The sequence below is a fragment of the Salmo salar genome, chromosome 02, assembly GCF_965601325.2.
Source record: "Salmo salar chromosome 02, fSalSal1, whole genome shotgun sequence".
Taxonomy (NCBI): Eukaryota; Metazoa; Chordata; class Actinopteri; order Salmoniformes; family Salmonidae; genus Salmo; species Salmo salar.
In genome coordinates, this window is record NC_138292.1 from 29,327,554 (window position 1) to 29,351,500 (window position 23,947).

Below are 23,947 nucleotides of genomic sequence, written 5' to 3' on the forward strand. Positions count from 1 at the left end.
AAAGCCAACCTATCCTCACTTGCCATTCAGAAGACTGTCTGTTTCTGGCTCTGCAGGACTAAAGCCAAGCCAAGCCACTCTACAGAATGAGAAGACTCCCTCTAGATGGCCGGCCTCCCAGTCCCTCCCTCTCGTCTGGAGACAGACGTAAATCTATCTTATTATTCCTCTAACAATAATGTCTTCAGACAAGCCCAGCCTAGCCCAGCCTAGCCCAGCCTAGCCCAGCCTAGCCCAGCGCTGAACCTCTTACAGTAGTGTCAGTAAGGCTGAACCTAAGCCAACAGTCATTCTGTCCTGGACCAAAACCTCAACAGAAACACATTCTGTCAGACACTACATCCAACACTTCAACACTCCTAAATAGAGGGGAGGTTTCAAAACCTCAACAGAAACACATTCTGTCAGACACTACATCCAACACTTCAACACTCCTAAATAGAGGGGAGGTTTCAAAACCTCAACAGAAACACATTCTGTCAGATACTACATCCAACACTTCAACACTCCTAAATAGAGGGGAGGTTTCAAAACCTCAACAGAAACACATTCTGTCAGACACTACATCCAACACTTCAACACTCCTAAATAGAGGGGAGGTTTCAAAACCTCAACAGAAACACATTCTGTCAGACACTACATCCAACACTTCAACACTCCTAAATAGAGGGGAGGTTTCAAAACCTCAACAGAAACACATTCTGTCAGATACTACATCCAACACTTCAACACTCCTAAATAGAGGGGAGGTTTCAAAACCTCAACAGAAACACATTCTGTCAGATACTACATCCAACACTTCAACACTCCTAAATAGAGGGGAGGTTTCAAAACCTCAACAGAAACACATTCTGTCAGATACTACATCCAACACTTCAACACTCCTAAATAGAGGGGAGGTTTTAGTTGTGACATGTTACGTCTAGTGGATTAGATCACCTTGTTCTACTTATTGATCCATTGTTGGCCTCCTCTCCTTGTTCTGGTTGGCTCTGAACAGTGAGATTTGAACTAATAGCTGAGCTGGGTTGCTGGCATTGGTCGAGAGTAGGGAGAGATCCCCACTGGAGTTAGTAAGTGTCAGAGCGATTGGTCTGAGTGACCCTGCGTGCTTCTGGCTCCTTAGGCTGGAAGTGCCTGCCAATTTACTCATTAATATGTCAGAGTTTTTTATCCTCCATCTTCATCCAAATCAGAGCCAAGTTGTCTCGGTACTAATCAGAGGGAGGAGGTGGAGGTGAGGCCTGGGCCTCTGGTCGGCTGGCTGGATGGTTAGCTGACTGACTGGCTGGATGGCTGGCTCTAGATGGACGAAGGGTTGTACAACTCACACAACCTATAGATACCTGTGGGAGAGATGGATGGAATGGATGGAAGGTTTGAGGGACAGAGGGATTGAGGTACAGAGGTATGGACGGATGGAGGAATGTAGGATGGAAGAACAGAGGGATTAAGGCATGGAGGGACAGGTCAGGACACAGTTCTGTTTTGTGGACAGCTGTAAAGGGTCCGGTTTGCTCTATTTTAATTAGGGTTTTATTCTAGTCAGGCTTATTAACCAATGATTTATACATTAGATGTCTGATGGGGGCACTGTGTTGAAGCCATCTTGCCTCCATCTTGGCACTCCCTCACTGTTGTAAAAAAATATTTTGGAAGTTATAAAAATACATTTATTAATGTCTACATTTGTTTTTGCCACATTTATTCTATTACAGACACCTTAATAAATAAACAAAATACTTCAATACATGTAATTTAGTCCTTGAAATATTTAATTGAAATACTGTAGAACTCCATTCCTATGGAGAACTGCTCCTACTGGGGAGTGCCAATATGGCCGACCGGTGGCTTCAAAGCCTCTCAATGGCCATTACATAGCATTCGGCAATCCAGGATTTATGTACATCATTCTTATCAACACAGCTGTGTGCAAAGATACTGTAGCTAATGTAAGTGGATTGGGGAGAAAATGTAGAATATCACCTACCTTTCCCAAAGCCTAACCCAATGCCCAGTCTTACTGTATCTGAACCTCTTTTCCCCATCCGCTAACTCTAGCCCAGCCTCATCTTGTATCTCTATAGAGGGCTACAGCTACTTTCCTCTCTGGGAGATGGTTTGAAACCACAGCAACATCTTCTATTCCAATAACTCAACAGTGCTACGATCAGTTTCTAGCAAAACCCATTTTACATAAATAACTTATTGTGAATAATAAACCCAATATATACAGTCATTGTAACGAACACAGCTCCTCTGGCTATGAGCAGTCACTGTGATGTAACGAACACAGATCCTCTGGCTATGAGCAGTCACTGTGTTGTAACGAACACAGCTCCTCTGGCTATGACCAGTCACTGTGATGTAACGAACACAGATCCTCTGGCTATGAGCAGTCACTGTGTTGTAACGAACACAGCTCCTCTGGCTATGAGCAGTCACTGTGATGTAATGAACACAGCTCCTCTGCCTATGAGCAGTCACTGTGATGTAACGAACACAGATCCTCTGGCTATGAGCAGTCACTGTGTTGTAACGAACACAGCTCCTCTGGCTATGAGCAGTCACTGTGATGTAACGAACACAGCTCCTCTGGCTATGAGCAGTCACTGTGTTGTAACGAACACAGATCCTCTGGCTATGAGCAGTCACTGTGATGTAATGAACACAGCTCCTCTGGCTATGAGCAGTCACTGTGATGTAATGAACACAGCTCAGTGAGCAGTCACTGTGATGTAATGAACACAGCTCCTCTGGCTATGAGCAGTCACTGTGTTGTAACGAACACAGCTCAGTGAGCAGTCACTGTGATGTAACGAACACAGGTCCTCTGGCTATGAGCAGTCACTGTGTTGTAACGAACACAGCTCAGTGAGCAGTCACTGTGATGTAACGAACACAGCTCAGTGAGCAGTCACTGTGATGTAATGAACACAGCTCCTCTGGCTATGAGCAGTCACTGTGATGTAACGAACACAGCTCAGTGAGCAGTCACTGTGATGTAACGAACACAGCTCAGTGAGCAGTCACTGTGATGTAATGAACACAGCTCCTCTGGCTATGAGCAGTCACTGTGATGTAATGAACACAGCTCCTCTGGCTATGAGCAGTCACTGTGATGTAACGAACACAGCTCCTCTGGCTATAAGCAGTCACTGTGTTGTAACGAACACAGCTCCTCTGGCTATGAGCAGTCACTGTGATGTAACGAACACAGCTCCTCTGGCTATGAGCAGTCACTGTGTTGTAACGAACACAGCTCAGTGAGCAGTCACTGTGATGTAACGAACACAGCTCCTCTGGCTATAAGCAGTCACTGTGTTGTAATGAACACAGCTCCTCTGGCTATGAGCAGTCACTGTGTTGTAACGAACACAGCTCCTTTGGCTATGAGCAGTCACTGTGTTGTAACGAACACAGCTCCTCTGGCTATGAGCAGTCACTGTGATGTAATGAACACAGCTCCTCTGGCTATGAGCAGTCACTGTGTTGTAACGAACACAGCTCCTCTGGCTATGAGCAGTCACTGTGTTGTAACGAACACAGCTCCTCTGGCTATGAGCAGTCACTGTGATGTAATGAACACAGCTCCTCTGGCTATGAGCAGTCACTGTGTTGTAACGAACACAGCTCCTCTGGCTATGAGCAGTCACTGTGTTGTAACGAACACAGCTCCTCTGGCTATGACCAGTCACTGTGATGTAACGAACACAGATCCTCTGGCTATGAGCAGTCACTGTGTTGTAACGAACACAGCTCCTCTGGCTATGAGCAGTCACTGTGATGTAATGAACACAGCTCCTCTGGCTATGAGCAGTCACTGTGATGTAACGAACACAGATCCTCTGGCTATGAGCAGTCACTGTGTTGTAACGAACACAGCTCCTCTGGCTATGAGCAGTCACTGTGTTGTAACGAACACAGATCCTCTGGCTATGAGCAGTCACTGTGATGTAATGAACACAGCTCCTCTGGCTATGAGCAGTCACTGTGATGTAATGAACACAGCTCAGTGAGCAGTCACTGTGATGTAATGAACACAGCTCCTCTGGCTATGAGCAGTCACTGTGTTGTAACGAACACAGCTCAGTGAGCAGTCACTGTGATGTAACGAACACAGGTCCTCTGGCTATGAGCAGTCACTGTGTTGTAACGAACACAGCTCAGTGAGCAGTCACTGTGATGTAACGAACACAGCTCAGTGAGCAGTCACTGTGATGTAATGAACACAGCTCCTCTGGCTATGAGCAGTCACTGTGATGTAATGAACACAGCTCCTCTGGCTATGAGCAGTCACTGTGATGTAACGAACACAGCTCCTCTGGCTATAAGCAGTCACTGTGTTGTAACGAACACAGCTCCTCTGGCTATGAGCAGTCACTGTGATGTAACGAACACAGCTCCTCTGGCTATGAGCAGTCACTGTGTTGTAACGAACACAGCTCAGTGAGCAGTCACTGTGATGTAACGAACACAGCTCCTCTGGCTATAAGCAGTCACTGTGTTGTAATGAACACAGCTCCTCTGGCTATGAGCAGTCACTGTGTTGTAACGAACACAGCTCCTCTGGCTATGAGCAGTCACTGTGTTGTAACGAACACAGCTCCTCTGGCTATGAGCAGTCACTGTGATGTAATGAACACAGCTCCTCTGGCTATGAGCAGTCACTGTGTTGTAACGAACACAGCTCCTCTGGCTATGAGCAGTCACTGTGTTGTAACGAACACAGCTCCTCTGGCTATGAGCAGTCACTGTGATGTAATGAACACAGCTCCTCTGGCTATGAGCAGTCACTGTGTTGTAACGAACACAGCTCCTCTGGCTATGAGCAGTCACTGTGATGTAATGAACACAGCTCCTCTGGCTATGAGCAGTCACTGTGTTGTAACGAACACAGCTCCTCTGGCTATGAGCAGTCACTGTGATGTAATGAACACAGCTCCTCTGGCTATGAGCAGTCACTGTGTTGTAACGAACACAGCTCCTCTGGCTATGAGCAGTCACTGTGTTGTAACGAACACAGATCCTCTGGCTATGAGCAGTCACTGTGATGTAACGAACACAGCTCCTCTGGCTATGAGCAGTCACTGTGATGTAACGAACACAGCTCCTCTGGCTATGAGCAGTCACTGTGATGTAACGAACACAGCTCCTCTGGCTATGAGCAGTCACTGTGATGTAACGAACACAGCTCCTCTGGCTATGAGCAGTCACTGTGTTGTAACGAACACAGCTCCTCTGGCTATGAGCAGTCACTGTGATGTAATGAACACAGCTCCTCTGGCTATGAGCAGTCACTGTGATGTAACGAACACAGCTCCTCTGGCTATGAGCAGTCACTGTGTTGTAACGAACACAGCTCCTCTGGCTATGAGCAGTCACTGTGTTGTAACGAACACAGCTCCTCTGGCTATGAGCAGTCACTGTGATGTAATGAACACAGCTCCTCTGGCTATGAGCAGTCACTGTGATGTAACGAACACAGCTCCTCTGGCTATGAGCAGTCACTGTGATGTAACGAACACAGCTCCTCTGGCTATGAGCAGTCACTGTGATGTAACGAACACAGCTCCTCTGGCTATGAGCAGTCACTGTGTTGTAACGAACACAGCTCCTCTGGCTATGAGCAGTCACTGTGATGTAATGAACACAGCTCCTCTGGCTATGAGCAGTCACTGCGATGTAACGAACACAGCTCCTCTGGCTATAAGCAGTCACGGTGTGTTGTAACGAACACAGCTCCTCTGGCTATGAGCAGTCACTGTGTTGTAACGAACACAGCTCAGTGAGCAGTCACTGTGATGTAACGAACACAGCTCCTCTGGCTATGAGCAGTCACTGTGATGTAATGAACACAGGTCCTCTGGCTATGAGCAGTCACTGCGATGTAACGAACACAGCTCCTCTGGCTATGAGCAGTCACTGTGATGTAATGAACACAGGTCCTCTGGCTATGAGCAGTCACTGTGATGTAATGAACACAGGTCCTCTGGCTATGAGCAGTCACTGCGATGTAATGAACACAGCTCCTCTGGCTATGAGCAGTCACTGTGATGTAATGAACACAGGTCCTCCGGCTATGAGCAGTCACTGCGATGTCTGCTGCAGTGCTGCAGTGTTGTGTTGTTTTCTGAGACATGGTTTGTGTTATTTTCCAGAGGGTGTGTTTATCTCATGGCACTGCGTCTCTAATGATGGCCACAGATCTCGGACAAGGAACGAACGAGTGGTCCGTCTGCTCGGCTGTCTGAATATTTTATACAGCCATTGGTGTTAGTTAATTAGGAGTTGGTTGGGAAGTGAAACTCATCTCACTAAATATCTGTAGGCTAAGTTTATAAGTATGGAAACTCTCTCACAAAATATCTGAATGCTCACATTGTAACATTATAATATGGTATAAGAGCTGTATTATATAATATAGGGCCAGAGCTAAACAGAGCAAAAAATTGCAATTTTTATTATATTTAATTATTATTAAGTTACCACAAAGTGCCACTTACAGTAATTTCAGGAAGCGCCTCTACCATTTACAGTAATTTCAGGAAGTGCTTCTTTACCACTTACAGTAATTTCAGAAAGTGCTTCTTTACCACTTACAGTAATTTCTTAACAGGTAAATACAAAGCATGTCTGCTCTCTCTACTGCTGTCTCTGAGACAGTGGCCTATAGCAACGGCAGGTAGAGTGTAGCCTGATCCACCTCTCACAGCCCATCTGACCTCATTGGAAGTGGGGATGAATGTCACACCTTCCTACATCCTTCCTCTTTCAGCCCATCCCTCATTGATCGCCGGTGCACTTCCACTCTCCCGATCTTAAGAACCGCCCTCCCTCCGTCCTCACACTGCTCTCTAATAGGCCCTACAGATATATACAGGCAGTGCCTTGAGGAGGTGGAGAAGGCTGAGAGGGGTGTCACATAACAAAGAAAGATGCGAGAGTGAGAAAGAGAGGGAGAGAAAGACTGCCTTCAAAGGATTGGCCTAGTTAGAGTCAGATGTACGCATCACACACATCATTCATTTACCATTCAGGAACACTGACAACAATAGCAACGAGCTCCAAATAGTGATGGAGAGAGGGTGAGGTGTTTTTTCCACTCTTTCTCCTATCGCCTCACAGCATCTCTGGCTACCATATTGTCCCTTTGTATCTGTGTGAAAAGGAAATTCACCTTTACACCGTTGCAGGAGGGTCGTGAATGAGGACTAAACCTCTCTGTTTTCTCTGGTCTGTCTGTCTGGGTAAGCATTACAGATAATAGGATAAGTAGTGATGATGGGAGGTTGGCTCTGCTAGTTTCTCTCTCTCGCTCTCTCTCTCTCTCTCTCTCTCTCGCTCTCTCTCTCTCTGTGGTTATTGTCCATCTCTCATACTAATGGCATCATCAGTAACTACTCTACTGTAGCCAGAGGCATTACCTTGGACCTCCCCTAGCACTACCGTACATTGTCTAATACAGTCTTCCCCAGATCTCCACTGTACATCTTCTAATATTCTCCTTAACACAGATTTCATTGTGTAACTGAACCACTACCGTACATTCTGTAATAATCTATCTAGCTTATATTGTAGTGCAACTAAACCACTACCGTACATTCTGTAATAATCTATCTAGCTTATAGTAGTGCAACTAAACCACTACCGTACATTCTGTAATAATCTATCTAGTTTATATTGTAGTGCAACTAAACCACTACCGTACATTCTGTGGTGGTTAATTTCTTTACTATCAAATGAGGAGAGACAAATTTATCACACAAGTCAGAGTTATACTTAAATTAAATCTTTATTCACTTATTAATAAGGGAGCAGGTCAAAACCACACACACATATAAAGTAGAGAGTGCTCTACGATACTGATGGCTGGTCGACGAATCACCCTCAGATGATTTGCTGAGAGCCCCGAGACAAAAGTACAAAGGTCTTTTATAGCCAAGATACACCCCTTTCAGTATACATGACGAACAACAGATGTGTGGAATGGGTCACAAGGTTAAGATTTGTATGAAAGATACTTATAATTAACAGCAGACAGTATCTGCTGTAAAAACTGTTTTCTTTGTGTAGAGACCAGCGTCTGGCCCTGGGGTCATCTCTCCTTGGTACCATATAGAACAGAAACATTAACTCATGCTCTGGAATGCGGTATCACCAAAGACATTGTAAATCTTCCAGAGGCCCATCCTCAGTAGAACACACACAGATGAGCATTCTAACAACCCCTTATTCTGTTGCATAAAACAACCTTTTGATGCATTAAAAGTATTATAACATAATCTTGCAATTTTGCTCTCACATTCCCCCATTTTGAGAGTCCTCTCAACTTAAAAGAAAATTACAAGATTTAAAAACATTCATTCATATATAGAAAATGCATACATTCTTCATAAAAGCATAAAAGCAATAACTCATTGCATGGATTCCTGCACGTGACCAGCTGCTATAGCACTGGCTCAGCCTCCTCCCAAGAAACTTAGCACTGTCTCCTATTTCAACATCCATCACATGAGATGCATACAGTTTATGAGATTCAAAGCTATATCTTCATAGACAGTGAAAATCACATATTTTATGCATAATGCAGTGCATGCAACAATGGAGTTCAATAAAATAAGCTTTAGTTATCTATCACACTCCAATGGATCAGCATGGTATGGTGGAAATAACTATTTCCTTCCCAGAAACTAAAATGAGCATATCTCTTTAGACAAATCCAGGTAGTGATGGTTTAAGTAAAATGTATTCAGTTAGTGCCTAATGAACATGACCCAAGACAAGCAACTCCTATTGTCACGACTTCTGCCGAAGTTGGTGCCTCTCCTTGTTCGGGCGGTGTTTGGCGGTCGACGTCGCCGGTTTTCTAGCCATCGCCGATACATTTTTCATTTTCCATTTGTTTTGTCTTGTTTTCCCACACACCTGGTTTTCATTTCCCTCATTATGTGTTGTGTATTTAAGCCTCTGTTCCCCCCATGTCTTTGTGTGGTATTGTTTGTTGTGCTTGTGCACATTTGTTTTACTGGTGCGCGTCGGGTTATTGTGCCCATATTTTGTATTTCTTATGCCGTTGGTTTTACTATTAAACTGCTCCAGCTATTACCGAGTTCTGCTTTCCTGCGTCCGACTTCCCTGCCACCAGTTACGCACCCCTTACACCTATAGTCTCTATGTGCCATTACCACCATAGCTGCTATAGTTCCTGAGTATTTTCACTATCATCAAAAACATAATTTGGTAATGGAAATAAGTCAAATAGATTAGGATCAGTTTCACTCTCCCCATTCACCAATCAATCCATCAGTTTTAAAAATCATTCAGTTTCCAAATCATAATCAAAACCCAATGAATTATCCAAACCAAATTTACAATGACATTGCTCAGTGATTTAAATTGGTCCTATCACTCAAAGTCAAAACCCTCAATTTTAACACACATCAACATTGGCAGAATGTACATTTATATTAACATACAGTATAATTATCCTATAATTATACTATTAACTTTCTTATCACGATTATAATACAGATCAGTATCTTAATGCATTCTTAATCTAAATTACTATACTTTGATGTAGTGTGTAGACCTCTACAATCAACCTGATACCACAAAAGTCTAAATCAATTTTCGGCACAGTCTTGTCCATTCGTCAACTAGTATACCAGCAACATAAGAGAAGTTTGGAACAGATTGTTCGCCATGCTCACCCCACATGGACTTCTGTCACACTCCTGAGAGAAAAGACATGAGAGAAAAACAGTTGATAGTTTAGATTGGATGTTGCATACAGGTTGCTGGCTCAGGACTCTTTTGGTAGAAGTGGTGCGGACAGGGCCATATTGAACGCCTTTGTCGCTTTTCTTCAGCCAGTTAGAGGGGGTTTTGAGGTACTTGTTCCAAATATCTCTTCCATGCATTAAGACACAGACTGATGTCACCTTTCATGATAACCTCAAGAGAGGAAAAATCTGAACAACAGTTCAGTTCAGTTAATTTTTGATTCAGGAAAGCATTAACTATATGATAAATTATTACCTTTACCAATTATTCTTAATACCAATGTCTTAAGATGTCAAAGAGAATAACAACACATTCTATTGAAACTATTTTTCAAATTGGCTTATACTCCTCATTACACTGTCAACTTCATCTCAGAGCCACAGGATCAGGAAGTTAGACCTATAACCCATTGGGTGTAATGGGTCCTAGGTGTAGCTGGTGTAGAGAGTCAGGCGCAGGACTGCAGATATGAGTAATCAAAGTACTTTTACTCAAAACGTCAAATATACAAAGTAACAAATACACGCACACCATGACAGACCGAAAATACAACAAACAATCACTCACAAAAACCATGGGGGAACAGAGGGTTAAATAATGAACCTGTAATTATGGGACTGAAATCAGGTGTGTAAAACAAAGACAAAACAAATGGAAAATGAAACGTGGATCGGCGGTGGCTAGAAGGCCGGTGACGTCGACCGCCGAACGCTGCCCGAACAAGGAGAGGGACCGACTTCGGCGGAAGTCGTGACATTGGGAGAAATCCCAACAATCCAGCAGACCTAATCTGGTGAGATTTGTATCAAAACAAAGCAGAACAAACAAAACAAACAACACAACAATACTGTACACTCCTTTACTTATCACTCAATATGTGTAAACTTCAATCCAAAACCTAACAGAGGACTGTTACCTCCCCCATTTTGACACATGACTCCCCATGTGAGTAATGTGTATAAAAAAACACTACTACTGGTCAAAAAATAAAACAAAATAGAATGAGAATCACTACCCTTAATAACTCCATAAAGAATTGTACACATACGGTCAAAGGATAATAGACTTAAGGCAGCCTACCCTTAGTCAAAGTCAACACCCTCTCCTTCTTCACATTGGTCCAAATGACAAATATGGCAAAGAACTTTAAACTTCATCCTAATTATCAATATTACAAATTGCCTTCAAATCAGTATTACAAATGACCTTAAATTCATTATCCAAATGGCTTTCCAATGAGGTTGATCAAAACACACTGGAAATTCAGGACAGATGTCGGAGGTCATACAAACACTTCAAAGAAGTGTTTGTTACTATATTAGACAAGTTGATGAAAAACAGTCAAACATTTCATACATGTCGTATCCTGGGTTTCCAGTACATTTCTTTATCAAAATAATTCACATGTTTAATTGAAACTCAGAAAAGAAAAACTTCAGAAAATGTCATGTGTGTGTGTATGCCCCTTTAAGATACCTTGGCAGTAAGACAAATGGAAAACTCACTAAATGCAAAGGAAATAGAACACACAAATCACATCCCTCTCTTAAGATACCTTGGCGCTAAGACAAATGGAAAACTCACTAACCCCAAAGGAAATAAAACACACAAATCACATCCCTCTCTTAACCTCCAAGCGTCCCACCTAGTCAACAGCCAGTGGAATCGCGTGGCGCGAAATACAAATACCTCATAAATGCTATAACTTCAATTTCTCAAACATATGACTATTTTACACCATTTTATAGATACACTTCTCCTGAATCGAACCACGTTGTCCGATTTCAAAAAGGCTTTACAGCGAAAGCAAAACATTAGATTATGTTAGGAGAGTACATCGACAAAAACAACCACACAGCCATTTTCCTAGCAACTAGCATGCATCACAAATACCCAAAACACAGCTAAATGCAGCACTAACCTTTGACGACCTTCATCAGATGACACTCCTAGGACATCATGTTACACAATACATGCATTTTTTGTTCGATAAAGTTCATATTTATATATAAAAACAGCATTTTACATCGGCGCGTGACGTTCAGAAAATATTTTCCCTCAAATACTGCCGGTGAATCAGCGCCACAATTTACAAAAATACTTGTCATAAACATTGATACAAAATTAAACTGTCATTCAAAGAATTATAGATGAACATCTCCTTTATGCAAACGCAATGACAGATTTAAAAAAAGCTTCACGAGGAAAGCACTCTTTGCAATAATCTGAGTACTGAGCTCAGAAAAATACACTAGGCTATACAGATAGCCGCCATCTTGGAGTCATCTAAAATCATACATTGCATTAGAAATATTCCCTTACCTTTGATCATCTTCATCAGAAGGCACTTCCAGGGATCCCAGATCCACAACAAATGTTGTTTTGTTCGATAAAGTCCATAATTTATGTCCAAATAACTCCTTGTTGTTCGTGCGTCCAGTAAGCTACTCCAAGTGTAGAAAGCACGCGGACGATGTCCCGACGAAAAGTAAAAAAAAGTTGTATTTACGTTCATTCAAACATGTCAAACGTTGTAATACATCAATCCTTAGGGCCTTCAGAACGTGAAGATTCAATAATATTTCAACCGGACGGTTCCTGTGTCTTGAAAAAGGTTTTGGAACGGGAGGGATCCATCCTCATGAACGCGCTCCAAGAAGTGATGTCACCCCCTGCCTCAACAATTTCCCCTCCTTGTCATTCGGGCTCTGTTCATCATAGAAGCTTCAAAAAACTTTGTAAAGACTGTCGACATCTAGTGGAAGCCGTAGGAAGTGCACAATTATTACTACTTCATTGTGTATTCAATAGGAAATGACTTGAAGAGAGCCCATGCATCCAGATTTCCACTTCCTGGTAGGATTTCTCTCAGGTTTTTGCTTGCCATATGAGTTCTGTTATAATCACAGACACCATTCAAACGGTTTTAGAAGCTTCAGAGTGTTTTCTATCCAAATCTACTAATAATATGCATATCCTAGCTTCTGAGTTTGAGTAGGAGGCAGTTTAATATGGGCACATATTTTTTCCGAAATTGTCAATACTGCCCCCTAGCCCCAACAGGTTTTAAGATACCTTGTCACTAAGACAAATGGAAAACTCACTAAACCCAAAGGAAATAGAATACACGAATCAAACATAGTATTTTAAAACACCAACAAATAGTCATAATAAGTGTGATGTGTGTGGGTATTTGCAACCTTAAGGTAAAAACAAACTATCTGCTTTCTCTGTTAGAGCTTCACATGTCTGGAATACTTTTCCATCAGACACACAACTGTACCACCTACCACCTACGCGTTGCTTGTTCTATGTTGCTCTGCATGTGCTCACTGCTCCTTGATTGTCTTTATTGTTCTTGTAATTATTTGTAATAACCTGCCCAGGGACTGTGGTTGACAATTAGCCAGCTGGCTAAAACCAGCACCTTTACTGAAACGTTGATTAATGTGCACTGTCCCTGTAAAAATAAAAATAAACTCAAACTCAAACTGCAATCCACTTTAATGACCGGACATTGTTCCACATAATGGAAACAGATGATAATGTTACAATGCATTAACTTCCTGCTCAAATTCACTGGTGTTACCTAAACTATAAAACCCAGCAACAGTAATCAGAAATTATCACAGAACGTTTCCGTTTCAACTATTCAGACCTCTACTGCAAATGTCCCACTGAATCCCTTACAGCTCGATATAGCCCAGCGAGCACAACCAACTCTTCTATTCTTACCAGTAGGAAAAAAATATAACCCATTCTCAAACAACGTTCAGCGCTTACCTCTATCGTAAGGTTAAAAACAAACTTAACAACTTTCTCTTCTCTTTCGGCTTCACACTTATGAAATGTCTAAGACTTTAAAAGTAACATGTAATGCGCCACATTTATAAAATACATCATAAGAAGAAAAAAATAACATTTTGGTGGGCACAGCTCTATCGCAATTACCTATCCACTATTATTAGAATTCATTAGGTTTAGGTTACTGTCTCTTCTTTGATTTAGTTATTTAAATACGGCTCCATTCTCAATATGCTATTCCAGCAGACCATTTAGGTAACAGACAAGTATTACATCAAAATCGCCTTGCTATTTATGTTGAATAAATGAGCCTTTCAATTTGAACTAAGCAAGCTGTTAAAACGTTCAGTTTATATTTTAAACAAACACAAGCAGCAGTATCTGTCCAGGCAAAACATACCAATAGTTGAATTACAATCAGAAACCCAGATTTTAGTCAATACCATAGACCCGATGCTATTGAAATGACGAAGAAATCCCTCAAATAACCCAATTTACAATTGTCTGGGGTCGTAACATCAGGCACATAATAATGACACAATTCCCAGGAAATAGCCTTAATTTAAGGTCCAAGCGTTTCTCCGCAGATATTCTCACATGCGCAAAATGAATAGATTAGCAGTCAACGAGTTAAATCAACATTTATTGACTAGGAAACAGATCTTGTGCTCTTTAATAAAAGCAGATTGTTTTCACATGCAGCATATTTCAATTACATCACATTAATCCCACAATGATCATTTGTTTTAATGGATACCCTAGACATTGTACGACGTTATAACTTACATCGAGATTACATCTTAATTCGCTCTAACTTTATAGAAAAAGGTTTATTCAAGAAATCTAGCAACTCCTCTCATACTGGGAAGAACATTTTTTCAGGCCTCAGTTTTATTTGAAATGTAGTACCCGGACGGAGAAAATCTAATAAGCATTTTATAGTTACATCGTTAGGGTAAGTTAACCAAAAGTGGACACACTCCAATCAGTTTCTGAAACCATTGCCCAGACTTTGTAGACAGTTTAATAATGCTTAAACTTCATCTTTATCAAATGATCCATTAAAGGGACCAACTCAAAACCTATGTACATCTACGTATGGGTTGTTTAAGTTCTATCTAATTATATTCCCAGTATTACTTTATCAAATCTCCTGGTATTGTACACACATAGAATTCATCACATTTTCATATCTTCACAGAATCCATATGAAACGTAAGAAATTCTTAGGTACTCACATCAACCATTCCATTTGCATTTTCAAAGACTCCACAGCTATGAAGCAGCTCTCCAAACATACTCCCAGAGGAACCAAAACAATTTACTTTTGATTCCCAGACAGTGACCAGCCCGTCATGGGATCCTCGGCGGTTCTCTAACCTCCCAGAGACCACGGCAAAATCAAGCCTCCCAGGAACTATAGACCTTCCGCTGCTTTCTAAAATATCATCCCTCTCTCAATACCAGCCTGTGATATTCTATGATGGGCAGTGAAGGAACGGAACCCCAAGATAACGTTATATCAAACCTTATTATCCAAATTTCAATAATCTGATTAAGCATATTTCTATATGTTACTATCCTAACTTCAGATTAAGTCTCATTTCCACATTCACGCAACTCTCATATCACAGTCATACAATGCTATTCCTAAACATACTTAATCAATTAGATGTTTTTTGACAATATTTATATTTTTTAATAACTTGCAGGAACTTTTAAATAATTGCTATCTCATGGTTAGATCCTAGGATAATGCAACTCATACATTTACATCTTTCAATATAAAGGTTTAAAACAATTACATGTGCACCATACTATCTTATACTTTATCATCTTAACTAGTTCACACAGATTCCTGATGTTTTAACGTTAAATGGCCAAAACTAGTTCACACAGATTCTAGTTTTCATCTAGTTCACACAGATTCTAGATATTTAACACTAAATGACCAAACCCAGGGTATACCTGGCTAGCACATTTAAAATAATTGGAATTCACCACTTCTGAGGGTCACTTAGACGGTCACACAGACACTTTACAGAACGCACCGATCCCCACTGTGATCAATTCAGTTTCAGGATGGCACTAGGTCGCCTGCAACCGACCAATGATAGGTGTTTTTGAGTCGACTAACTCTCAGATCATTCTCCTCTGACTCGGCCCTGTTTACGCCTCCAAGGTGCCCCCCTCACACAGGAATACACACTCAGAGCCTACGTAACAGAGGCTTTTCTTAAAAACTTGACTTTGTGCGTTTCACTCACCTCTTCTTTTTTTTTTACAAAGTTCGAGATGTGGTATCCACTCTGCTCGCTCCCTCTCAGATCATGGGTGGGTCCATCTTCTCCGTTCCCAAAGTGTGGTCTCCCTGAGATCCCAAGTTTGAGGGATCCCTCGTGCATGATTTACCCAGGTCGTCAGGAGCGCTCACCAAGTGAAGATTCACATCCCCATCCCCATCCTATCCTCGTCGCTAAATGTGGTGGTTAATTTCTTTACTATCAAATGAGGAGAGACAAACGTATCACACAAGTCAGAGTTATACTTAAACTATATCTTTATTCACTTATTAATAAGAGAGCAGGTCAATACAACACACACATATAAAGTGAATCGATTGAGTGCTCTACGATACTGATGGCTGGTCGACGAATCACCCTCAGATGATTTGTTGAGAGCCCCAGACAAAAGTACAAAGGTCTTTTATAGCCAAGATACACCCCTTTCAGTATACATGACGAACAACAGATGTGTGGAATGGGTCACAAGGTTAAGATTTGTATGAAAGATACTTATAATTCACAGCAGACAGTATCTGCTGTAAATACTGTTTTTTTTGTGTAGAGACCAGCATCTGGCCCTGGGGTCGTCTCTCCCTGGTACCATATAGAACAGAAACATTAACTCATGCTCTGGAATGCAGTATCACCAAAGACATCTTAAATCTTCCAGAAACCCATCCTCAGTAGAACACATAGATGAGCATTCTAACAACCCCTTATTCTGCTGCATAAAACAACCATTTGATGCATTAAAAGTATTATAACATTTTTTTTCACCTTTATTTAACTAGGTAGGCAAGTTGAGAACAAGTTCTCATTTACAACTGCAACCTGGCCAAGATAAAGCAAAGCAGTTCGGCACATATAACAACACAGAGTTACACATGGAGTAAAACAAACATACAGTCAATAATACAGTAGAAAAATAAGTCTATATACAATGTGAGCAAATGAGGTGAGATAAGGGAGGTAAATGCAATAAATAGTCCATGGTGGCGAAGTAAATACAATATAGCAATTAAAACACTGGAATGGTAGATTTGACAGTAGATGAGTGTGCAAAGTAGAAATACTGGGGTGCAAAGGAGCAAAATAAATAAATACAGTAGGGGAAGGGGTAGTTGTTTGGGCTATTTATAGATGGGCTATGTACAGGTGCAGTGATCTGTGAGCTGCTCTGACAGCTGGTGCTTAAAGCTAGTGAGGGAGTGTTTCCAGTTTCAGAGATTTTTGAAGTTCGTTCCAGTCATTGGCAGCAGAGAACCGGAAGGAGAGGTGGCCAAAGGAGGAATTGGCTTTGGGGGTGACAAGTGAGATATACCTGCTGGAACGCGTGCTACGGGTGGGTGCAGCTATGGTGACCAGCGAGCTGAGATAAGGCGGGACTTTACCTAGCAGGGTCTTGTAGATGACCTGGAGCCAGTGGGTTTGGCGACGAGTATGAAGCGAGGGCCAGCCAACAAGAACGTACAGGTCGCAGTGGTGGGTAGTATATGGGGCTTTGGTGACAAAACGGATGGCACTGTGATAGACTGCATCCAATTTGTTGAGTAGGGTGTTGGAGGCTATTTTGTAAATGACATCGCCAAAGTCGAGGATCGGTAGGATGGTCAGTTTTACGAGGGTGTGTTTGGCAGCATGAGTGAAGGATGCTTTGTTGCGAAATAGGAAGCCAATTCTAGATTTAACTTTGGATTGGAGATGTTTGATGTGAGTCTGGAAGGAGAGTTTACAGTCTAACCAGACACCTAGGTATTTGTTGTTGTCTACATATACTGCGTGCACAATTATTAGGCAAATTGTATTCCTCTGGATAAATTTTATTGTTGAACAAACACAATGCTCTCAGTCAATCCAAAATGTTATTGAACCTCAAACCTGAATGTTTAACAAAGGAAAGTGAGTTTTGTCTTTCTAAGGGAAATATATAAGTGTGCACAATTATTAGGCAACTATTAGCATGCAGAATTATTAGGCAACTAAATTACAAAAATATTTTTTCTTAACTCACTTGTTTATTCTCAATTTTTAGAGTAAGTGTAACAGATAAGTAACACAAAATGACAATTATATAACATTTTTGGCCTTTCAAAAATATTCAGTGACCAATATAGCCACCCTTATTTTCAATAACTGCCATGAGCCTTCCATCCATGGAGTCTGTCAGTTTCTTGATCTGTTCACGATAAATTTTCACTGAAGCAGCAACCACAGCCTCCCAAATGCTGTTCAAAAAGGTGTATTGTCTTCCATCACTGTAAATCTCACGTTTGAGAATGGCCCACAAGTTCTAAATAGGATTTAAGTCAGGTGAGGAAGGCGGCCAGGTCATTATTCAGGCATCTTTGAGGCCCTTGCTGGCTAGCCAAGCAGTGGAGTACTTGGATGCATGTGATGGAGCATTGTCCTGCATAAAGATCATGGCCTTCTAGAATGCTGAGGACTTCTTCCTGTACCACTGTTTGACGAAAGAATCTTCCAGAAACTGGCAGTAGGTTTGGGAGTTGAGTTTCAGTCCATCTTCAACCCGAAAAGGTCCAACTACCTCATCCTCAATGATAGCAGCCCATACCAGTACCCCTCCTTCACCTTGCTGGCACCTGACTCAAAGTGGTTCCCTGTGTCCATTACTGATCCAGCCACGGGCCCATCCATTTGGTCCATCAAGAGTCACTTTCATTTCATCTGTCCATAAAACCTTAGAAAAATCTGTCTTCAGGTATTTCTTTGCCCAATCTTGACGCTTCAACTTGTGAATCTTATTCAGTGGTTGTCTTGTTTCAGTCTTCTTGACCTTGGCCATGTCTCTGAACACTTGACACCTTGTACTTCTGAACACTCCAGGTAGGTTGCAGTTCTGGAATACGGTGGCACTGGAGGATAATGGGTTCCTGGTAGTTTGACGTTTAATTCTTCTCAAGTCTTTTGCAGTTAATTTGCGCCTTTTCTTCCCCATGTGTTTTTTGCACCCCAGTTGACTATTCACAACAAAACGTTTGAATGTCCGATGGTCACACCTCAATAGTTTAGTTATTTAAAGAGTGTCGCATCCGTCTGAAAGGCATTTGACATTTTTGGCTTTTCAGTGTCAGTTGAATTAATTTTTTGGCCCATTTTACCTGAGGTAATGAGGCTGCCTAATAATTATGCACACCTTGATATAAGGTGTTATTCACTTTCGCCACACCCTCCCTCATTACACAAATACATATCACCTAAAAATGATTAAATCCAATAAGCATTCAAGTTTATATGGTTTGGAGTTCGAAAATGTGAATAGAAACAATGATAAGATCAGAATACTAATTTGCCTAATAATTGTGCACGCAGTGTATTCTAAGTCAGAACCGTCCAGAGTAGTGATGGTGGACGGGCGGGCAGGTGCAGGCAGCGATCGGTTGAAGAGCATGCATTTAGTTTTACTTGTATTTAAGAGCAGTTGTAGGCCACGGAAGGAGAGTTGTATGGCATTGAAGCTCGTCTGGAGGGTTGTTAACACAGTGTCCAAAGATGGGCCAGAAGTATACAGAATGGTGTCGTCTGCGTAGAGATGGATCAGAGACTCACCAGCAGCAAGAGCGACGTCATTGATATATACAGAGAAAAGTGTTGGCCCAAGAATTGAACCCTGTTGCACCCCCATAGAGACTGCCAGAGGTCCGGACAACAGGCCCTCCGATTTGACACATTGAACTCTATCAGAGAAGTAGTTGGTGAACCAGTCGAGGCAATCATTTGAGAAACCAAGGCTGTTGAGTCTGCCGATGAGGATGTGGTGATTATATAACATAATCTTGAAATTTTGCTCACATATTTCTCTAATAATCTGTCTAGCTCATATTGTAATGTAACTGAACCACTACTGTACATTCTCTAATAATCTATCTAGCTCATATTGTAGTGTAACTGAACCACTACTGTACATTCTCTAATAATCTATCTAGCTCATATTGTAATGTGACTGAACCACTACCGTACATTTTCTAATACTCTATCTATCTCATATTGTATTGTAACTAAACCACTACCATACATTCTCTAATAATCTTGCAGCTTATATATCATAGTGAGACTGTCCTATCTGGGTTAGGGTGACAGAGACGAATTCAGGGTGTCATACTAGGTAAACTACAGTTACAGTATGCCCTGCCTACAGCTATGATATAATGATAGCATGCAAAAACATTTATTTGCACATGTCACAACCATAGACACTGACTGTGTGTGTGCCAGCCAGTCTGTTCTCTCCACAGAGTCCAGAAAGGCCCATAGAGTCTTACTCTGACATTTTTGGGAGGTCAGGAAAGGAAGTGGGATGTGGGAGAGCTGTGGCTGAGGAATGGGAGGAACTGGGAGAGAGAGGATGTAATGCAGTAAGTATGTGTGTGTGTGTGTGTGTGTGTGTGTGTGTGTGTGTGTGTGTGTGTGTGTGTGTGTGTGTGTGTGTGCATGTGCGTGTGTGTGTGTGTGTGCATGCGTTTACACACGCGTCTGATATTAGGACCCAAGGCATATAGCAGTGATGTGATATATCCAAAGCCTTGTGGTGTTGTACATTGCTGTTGATGTTATTTTTGCATTAATCACTGTTAAAGGGTTTTGTTTGGGACATGAGTTATGTTGTTGTGTTACTGTCGAGATTTACTCTGCATGCATTAGTGCATTAGTGTTGCACTGTATACCGAAACGTATGTACTTTTTCCGATACTAGAACATGAAAAACGCCTTGGTACTAGAATTGTAGTTTCGGTACTTCTGTGTGTCTCACGGATCATGCCTGTTTATCAGTGCAGCCAATACCCCCCCCCCCCCACTCAAGCTGCACAGAAGTTGACACACTTGAGTAATGTGACACGGCATGTAGTAATGTTGAAACTGTTAATTACATCATTTTTCAGACATTTTTCAGACAGTTGACGAACGCTTTTTCTCCATCAAATATCAAGAAATATTATTTATTAATCTGTGTAGTTACTTTTTAGCTTTTTAGTAAAATGGGTGGGGAGGACTCTTTCTTAGTGTTTCAATTAAGGATTCTAGCTGTAAAATAAATATATTTTTTTCTTGGCATTTTCTCCTGATTTGTTGTTGTTTGTTCCCTGTCAGAAGCCCAACTGTGTAGCGTGACTAACCCTAATCCTAACCTGGGTGAGAGAGCTGCTTCGCTCTGAGAGCTGCAAGGTGACTCTTCTGCAGCTTGGTCACTGTATATGTGTAGTGATTAGAATAGCAGCTCGTTGGGGAGTCCAGTACTAAATATTTCATCTGAAAGGTAGGCTGTGGCACAACACGACACGCTGCCTGGTCCTTTTTTTCTCTTTGGCGGCTGTGGAGTAGCCGGTAGGTTGCATTGTGTTTAGAGGGAATGCGTGTGTGTGTGTGTGTGTGTGTGTGTGTGTGTGTGTGTGTGTGTGTGTGTGTGTGTGTGTGTGTGTGTGTGTGTGTGTGTGTGTGTGTGTGTGTGTGAGTGTGTGTGTGTGTGAGTGTGAGTGTGTGAGTGTGTGTAGGCACAGCAGCAATGGGGTGTGAAAGAGGCAGAAACAGACTAGTATGGTTGCTGTGTTGTGATCAGAGGGATATGGAGATAGAACTCTTCTAACAGAGAGAGGTAGCACTGGGACTCCACAGGGAGGGAGAGATGGAGACAGACAGAGAGATTAAATGAAGGTAGATCTAGAGGAGGAGGGGACTAGGTGGGTGGGACAATTTTGGCCCGAACCGCAGAAAATGCAGATGGAATCATTTTCCTCACTTTAATTTTTCGCTCAACCTCTTTCTCCTTTCTCTCCTCCATCTCTCTCTGTCCCTCTCTCCTCTCAGATATGCGTCACAAAGATGTCCACACGCAGCGGCCAGGGAAAGGACTCGGTCATCACGCCCCTGGACACCATCCCTGAGGACAGGAAGGTAAGGGTTCAGCGGACACAGAGTGGTTTCGACGCTTTTGAGAAACCCGCCAGCCAGGTGAAGAGGGTGCACTCAGAGAACAATGCCTGTATCTCCTCCAAGGCCTCCTCTACTGGGAAAGAGTCGCCCAAACTGCGCCGACACTCCAGCCCCAGCTCTGTAAGTCTATACAGTAGCCTACACACTGTATGCTACATACTGTATATAAAATACACAGCACAGTCTATAGTATACATAGTTTATTGTCTACTCACTGAACAGCAGGGATCATCAACTAGATTCAGCCGTGGGCTGATTTCTTGTTGAGCGGATGGTCGGGGGGGCCGGAACATAATGACTAATAATTTGTAGACTGCAAATTGACCACAAGAAGCCCAAACAGATATAATGTTTGACTAAAACGTGGAAATACATGGCAACAGATGTATTAAATAAAAATCACTTGGAGCTGTTTTCCTGGTGTTTTTACAGTCTTTTATGTCCAACATTTTTTTAATTTTATTTAAAAAAGAAATGGTTGTTGATTTTTTGCTCTGAAAACTTGGGTGTCAAATGAAACCACCCACGTGCCAAATTCGGCCCGCATGCCTCCAGTTGGGGAACCCTGCTGTACAGTATATACAATACACAGTACGGTCATACAATGTATACTGTACAGTATACAGTACAGACTATAGGCCTGTAGTACATTATACTGGTTGGTACGACTATAGTATGCATTGGTTGAAGCGCAATGTTAAATTCAAATCTCCCTACCATCACATGTTAGCCAATTTGACACCCTCCCGCTTCTCGTCATGATCCGTCTGGCCATTACCGAGAACCACTATACCGGAGTCGTTAGCATTAGGGTCGTCAGAAAATTCTTTGCCCAAACCTAGCTCAAATTCTAGACGTCGACATAAAACGAGGCTACATGGACTGAATACGTTTTGTAGGTGAAACAGTTTTTATTAAATTCACAATTTATTGCTTTTCTGGAGCATTTTTGACAATGCTAACATCTTTCAGCTGAATCTCAGAGTTCTAACACCGGGTGCAACTCGGTTGCTGCGCAACAGTAGCAGCTAACTAAGAAAATGCTTGTAGCTGTAGCTAGCTAGGTTACACCAGTTGGATAAGAAGCAAAAGGAAGTTAGCTAGCTAGCTACATAGGTAAACTCAGCAAAAAAAGAAACGTCCTCTCACTGTCAACTGCGTTTATTTTCAGCAAACTTAACATGTGTACATTTTTGTATGATCATAACAAGATTCAACATCTGAGACATAAACTGAAGAAGTTCCACAGACATGTGACTAACAGAAATGGAATAATGTGTCCCTGAAGAAAGGAGGGGCCAAAATCAAAAGTAACAGTCAGTATCTGGTGTGGCCACCAGCTAAGTACTGCAGTGCATCTCCTCCTCATGGACTGCAACAGATTCGCCAGTTCTTGCTGTGAGATGTTACCTCACTCTTCCACCAAGGCACCAGCAAGTTCCCAGATATTTCTGGGGGGAATGGCCCTAGCCCTCACCCTCCGATCCAACAGGTCCCATACGGGCTCAATGGGATTGAGATCCGGGCTCTTCGCTGGCAATGGCAGAACACTGACAGTCCTGTCTTGCAGAAAATCAAGCACAGAACGAGCAGTATGGCTGGTGGCATTGTCATGCTGGAGGGTCATATCAGGATGAGTCTTTAGGAAGGGTACCACATGAAGGATGAGGATGTCTTCCCTGTAACACACAGTGTTGAGATTGCCTGCAATGACAACAAGCTGAGTCCGATGATGCTGTGACACACCGCCCCAGACCATGACGGACCCTCCACCTCCAAATTGATCCCGCTCCAGGGTACAGGTCTCAGTGTAACGCTCATTCCTTTGACGATAAACGCGAATCCGGCCATCACCCCTGGTGAGACAAAACCGCGACTCGTCAATGAAGAGCACTTTTTGCCAGTCCTGTCTGGTCCAGCGACGGTGGGTTTTGTGCCCATAGGCGACGTTGTTGCCGGTGATGTCTGGTGAGGACCTGCCTTACAACAGGCCTACAAGCCCTCAGTCCAGCCTCTCTCAGCCTATTGCGGACAGTCTGAGTGCTGATGGAGGGATTGTGCGTTCCTGGTGTAACTCGGGCAGTTGTTGTTGCCATCCTGTACCAGTCCCGCAGATGTGATGTTTG

General features: G+C 42.3%; 1 protein-coding gene across 2 annotated transcripts in view; it reads left to right on the forward strand.

The window, feature by feature from the left end:
• LOC106579405 (cyclin-dependent kinase 14) overlaps positions 1–23,947 on the forward strand; it is a 216,499-nt gene that overhangs the window by 44,213 nt on the left and 148,339 nt on the right. For both annotated transcript variants that reach the window (XM_014159277.3, XM_014159287.3), the window contains one exon: positions 21,696–21,941. In XM_014159277.3, coding sequence (XP_014014752.1) covers positions 21,696–21,941 — 246 coding nt within the window. The remainder of the gene's footprint in view (positions 1–21,695; positions 21,942–23,947) is intronic.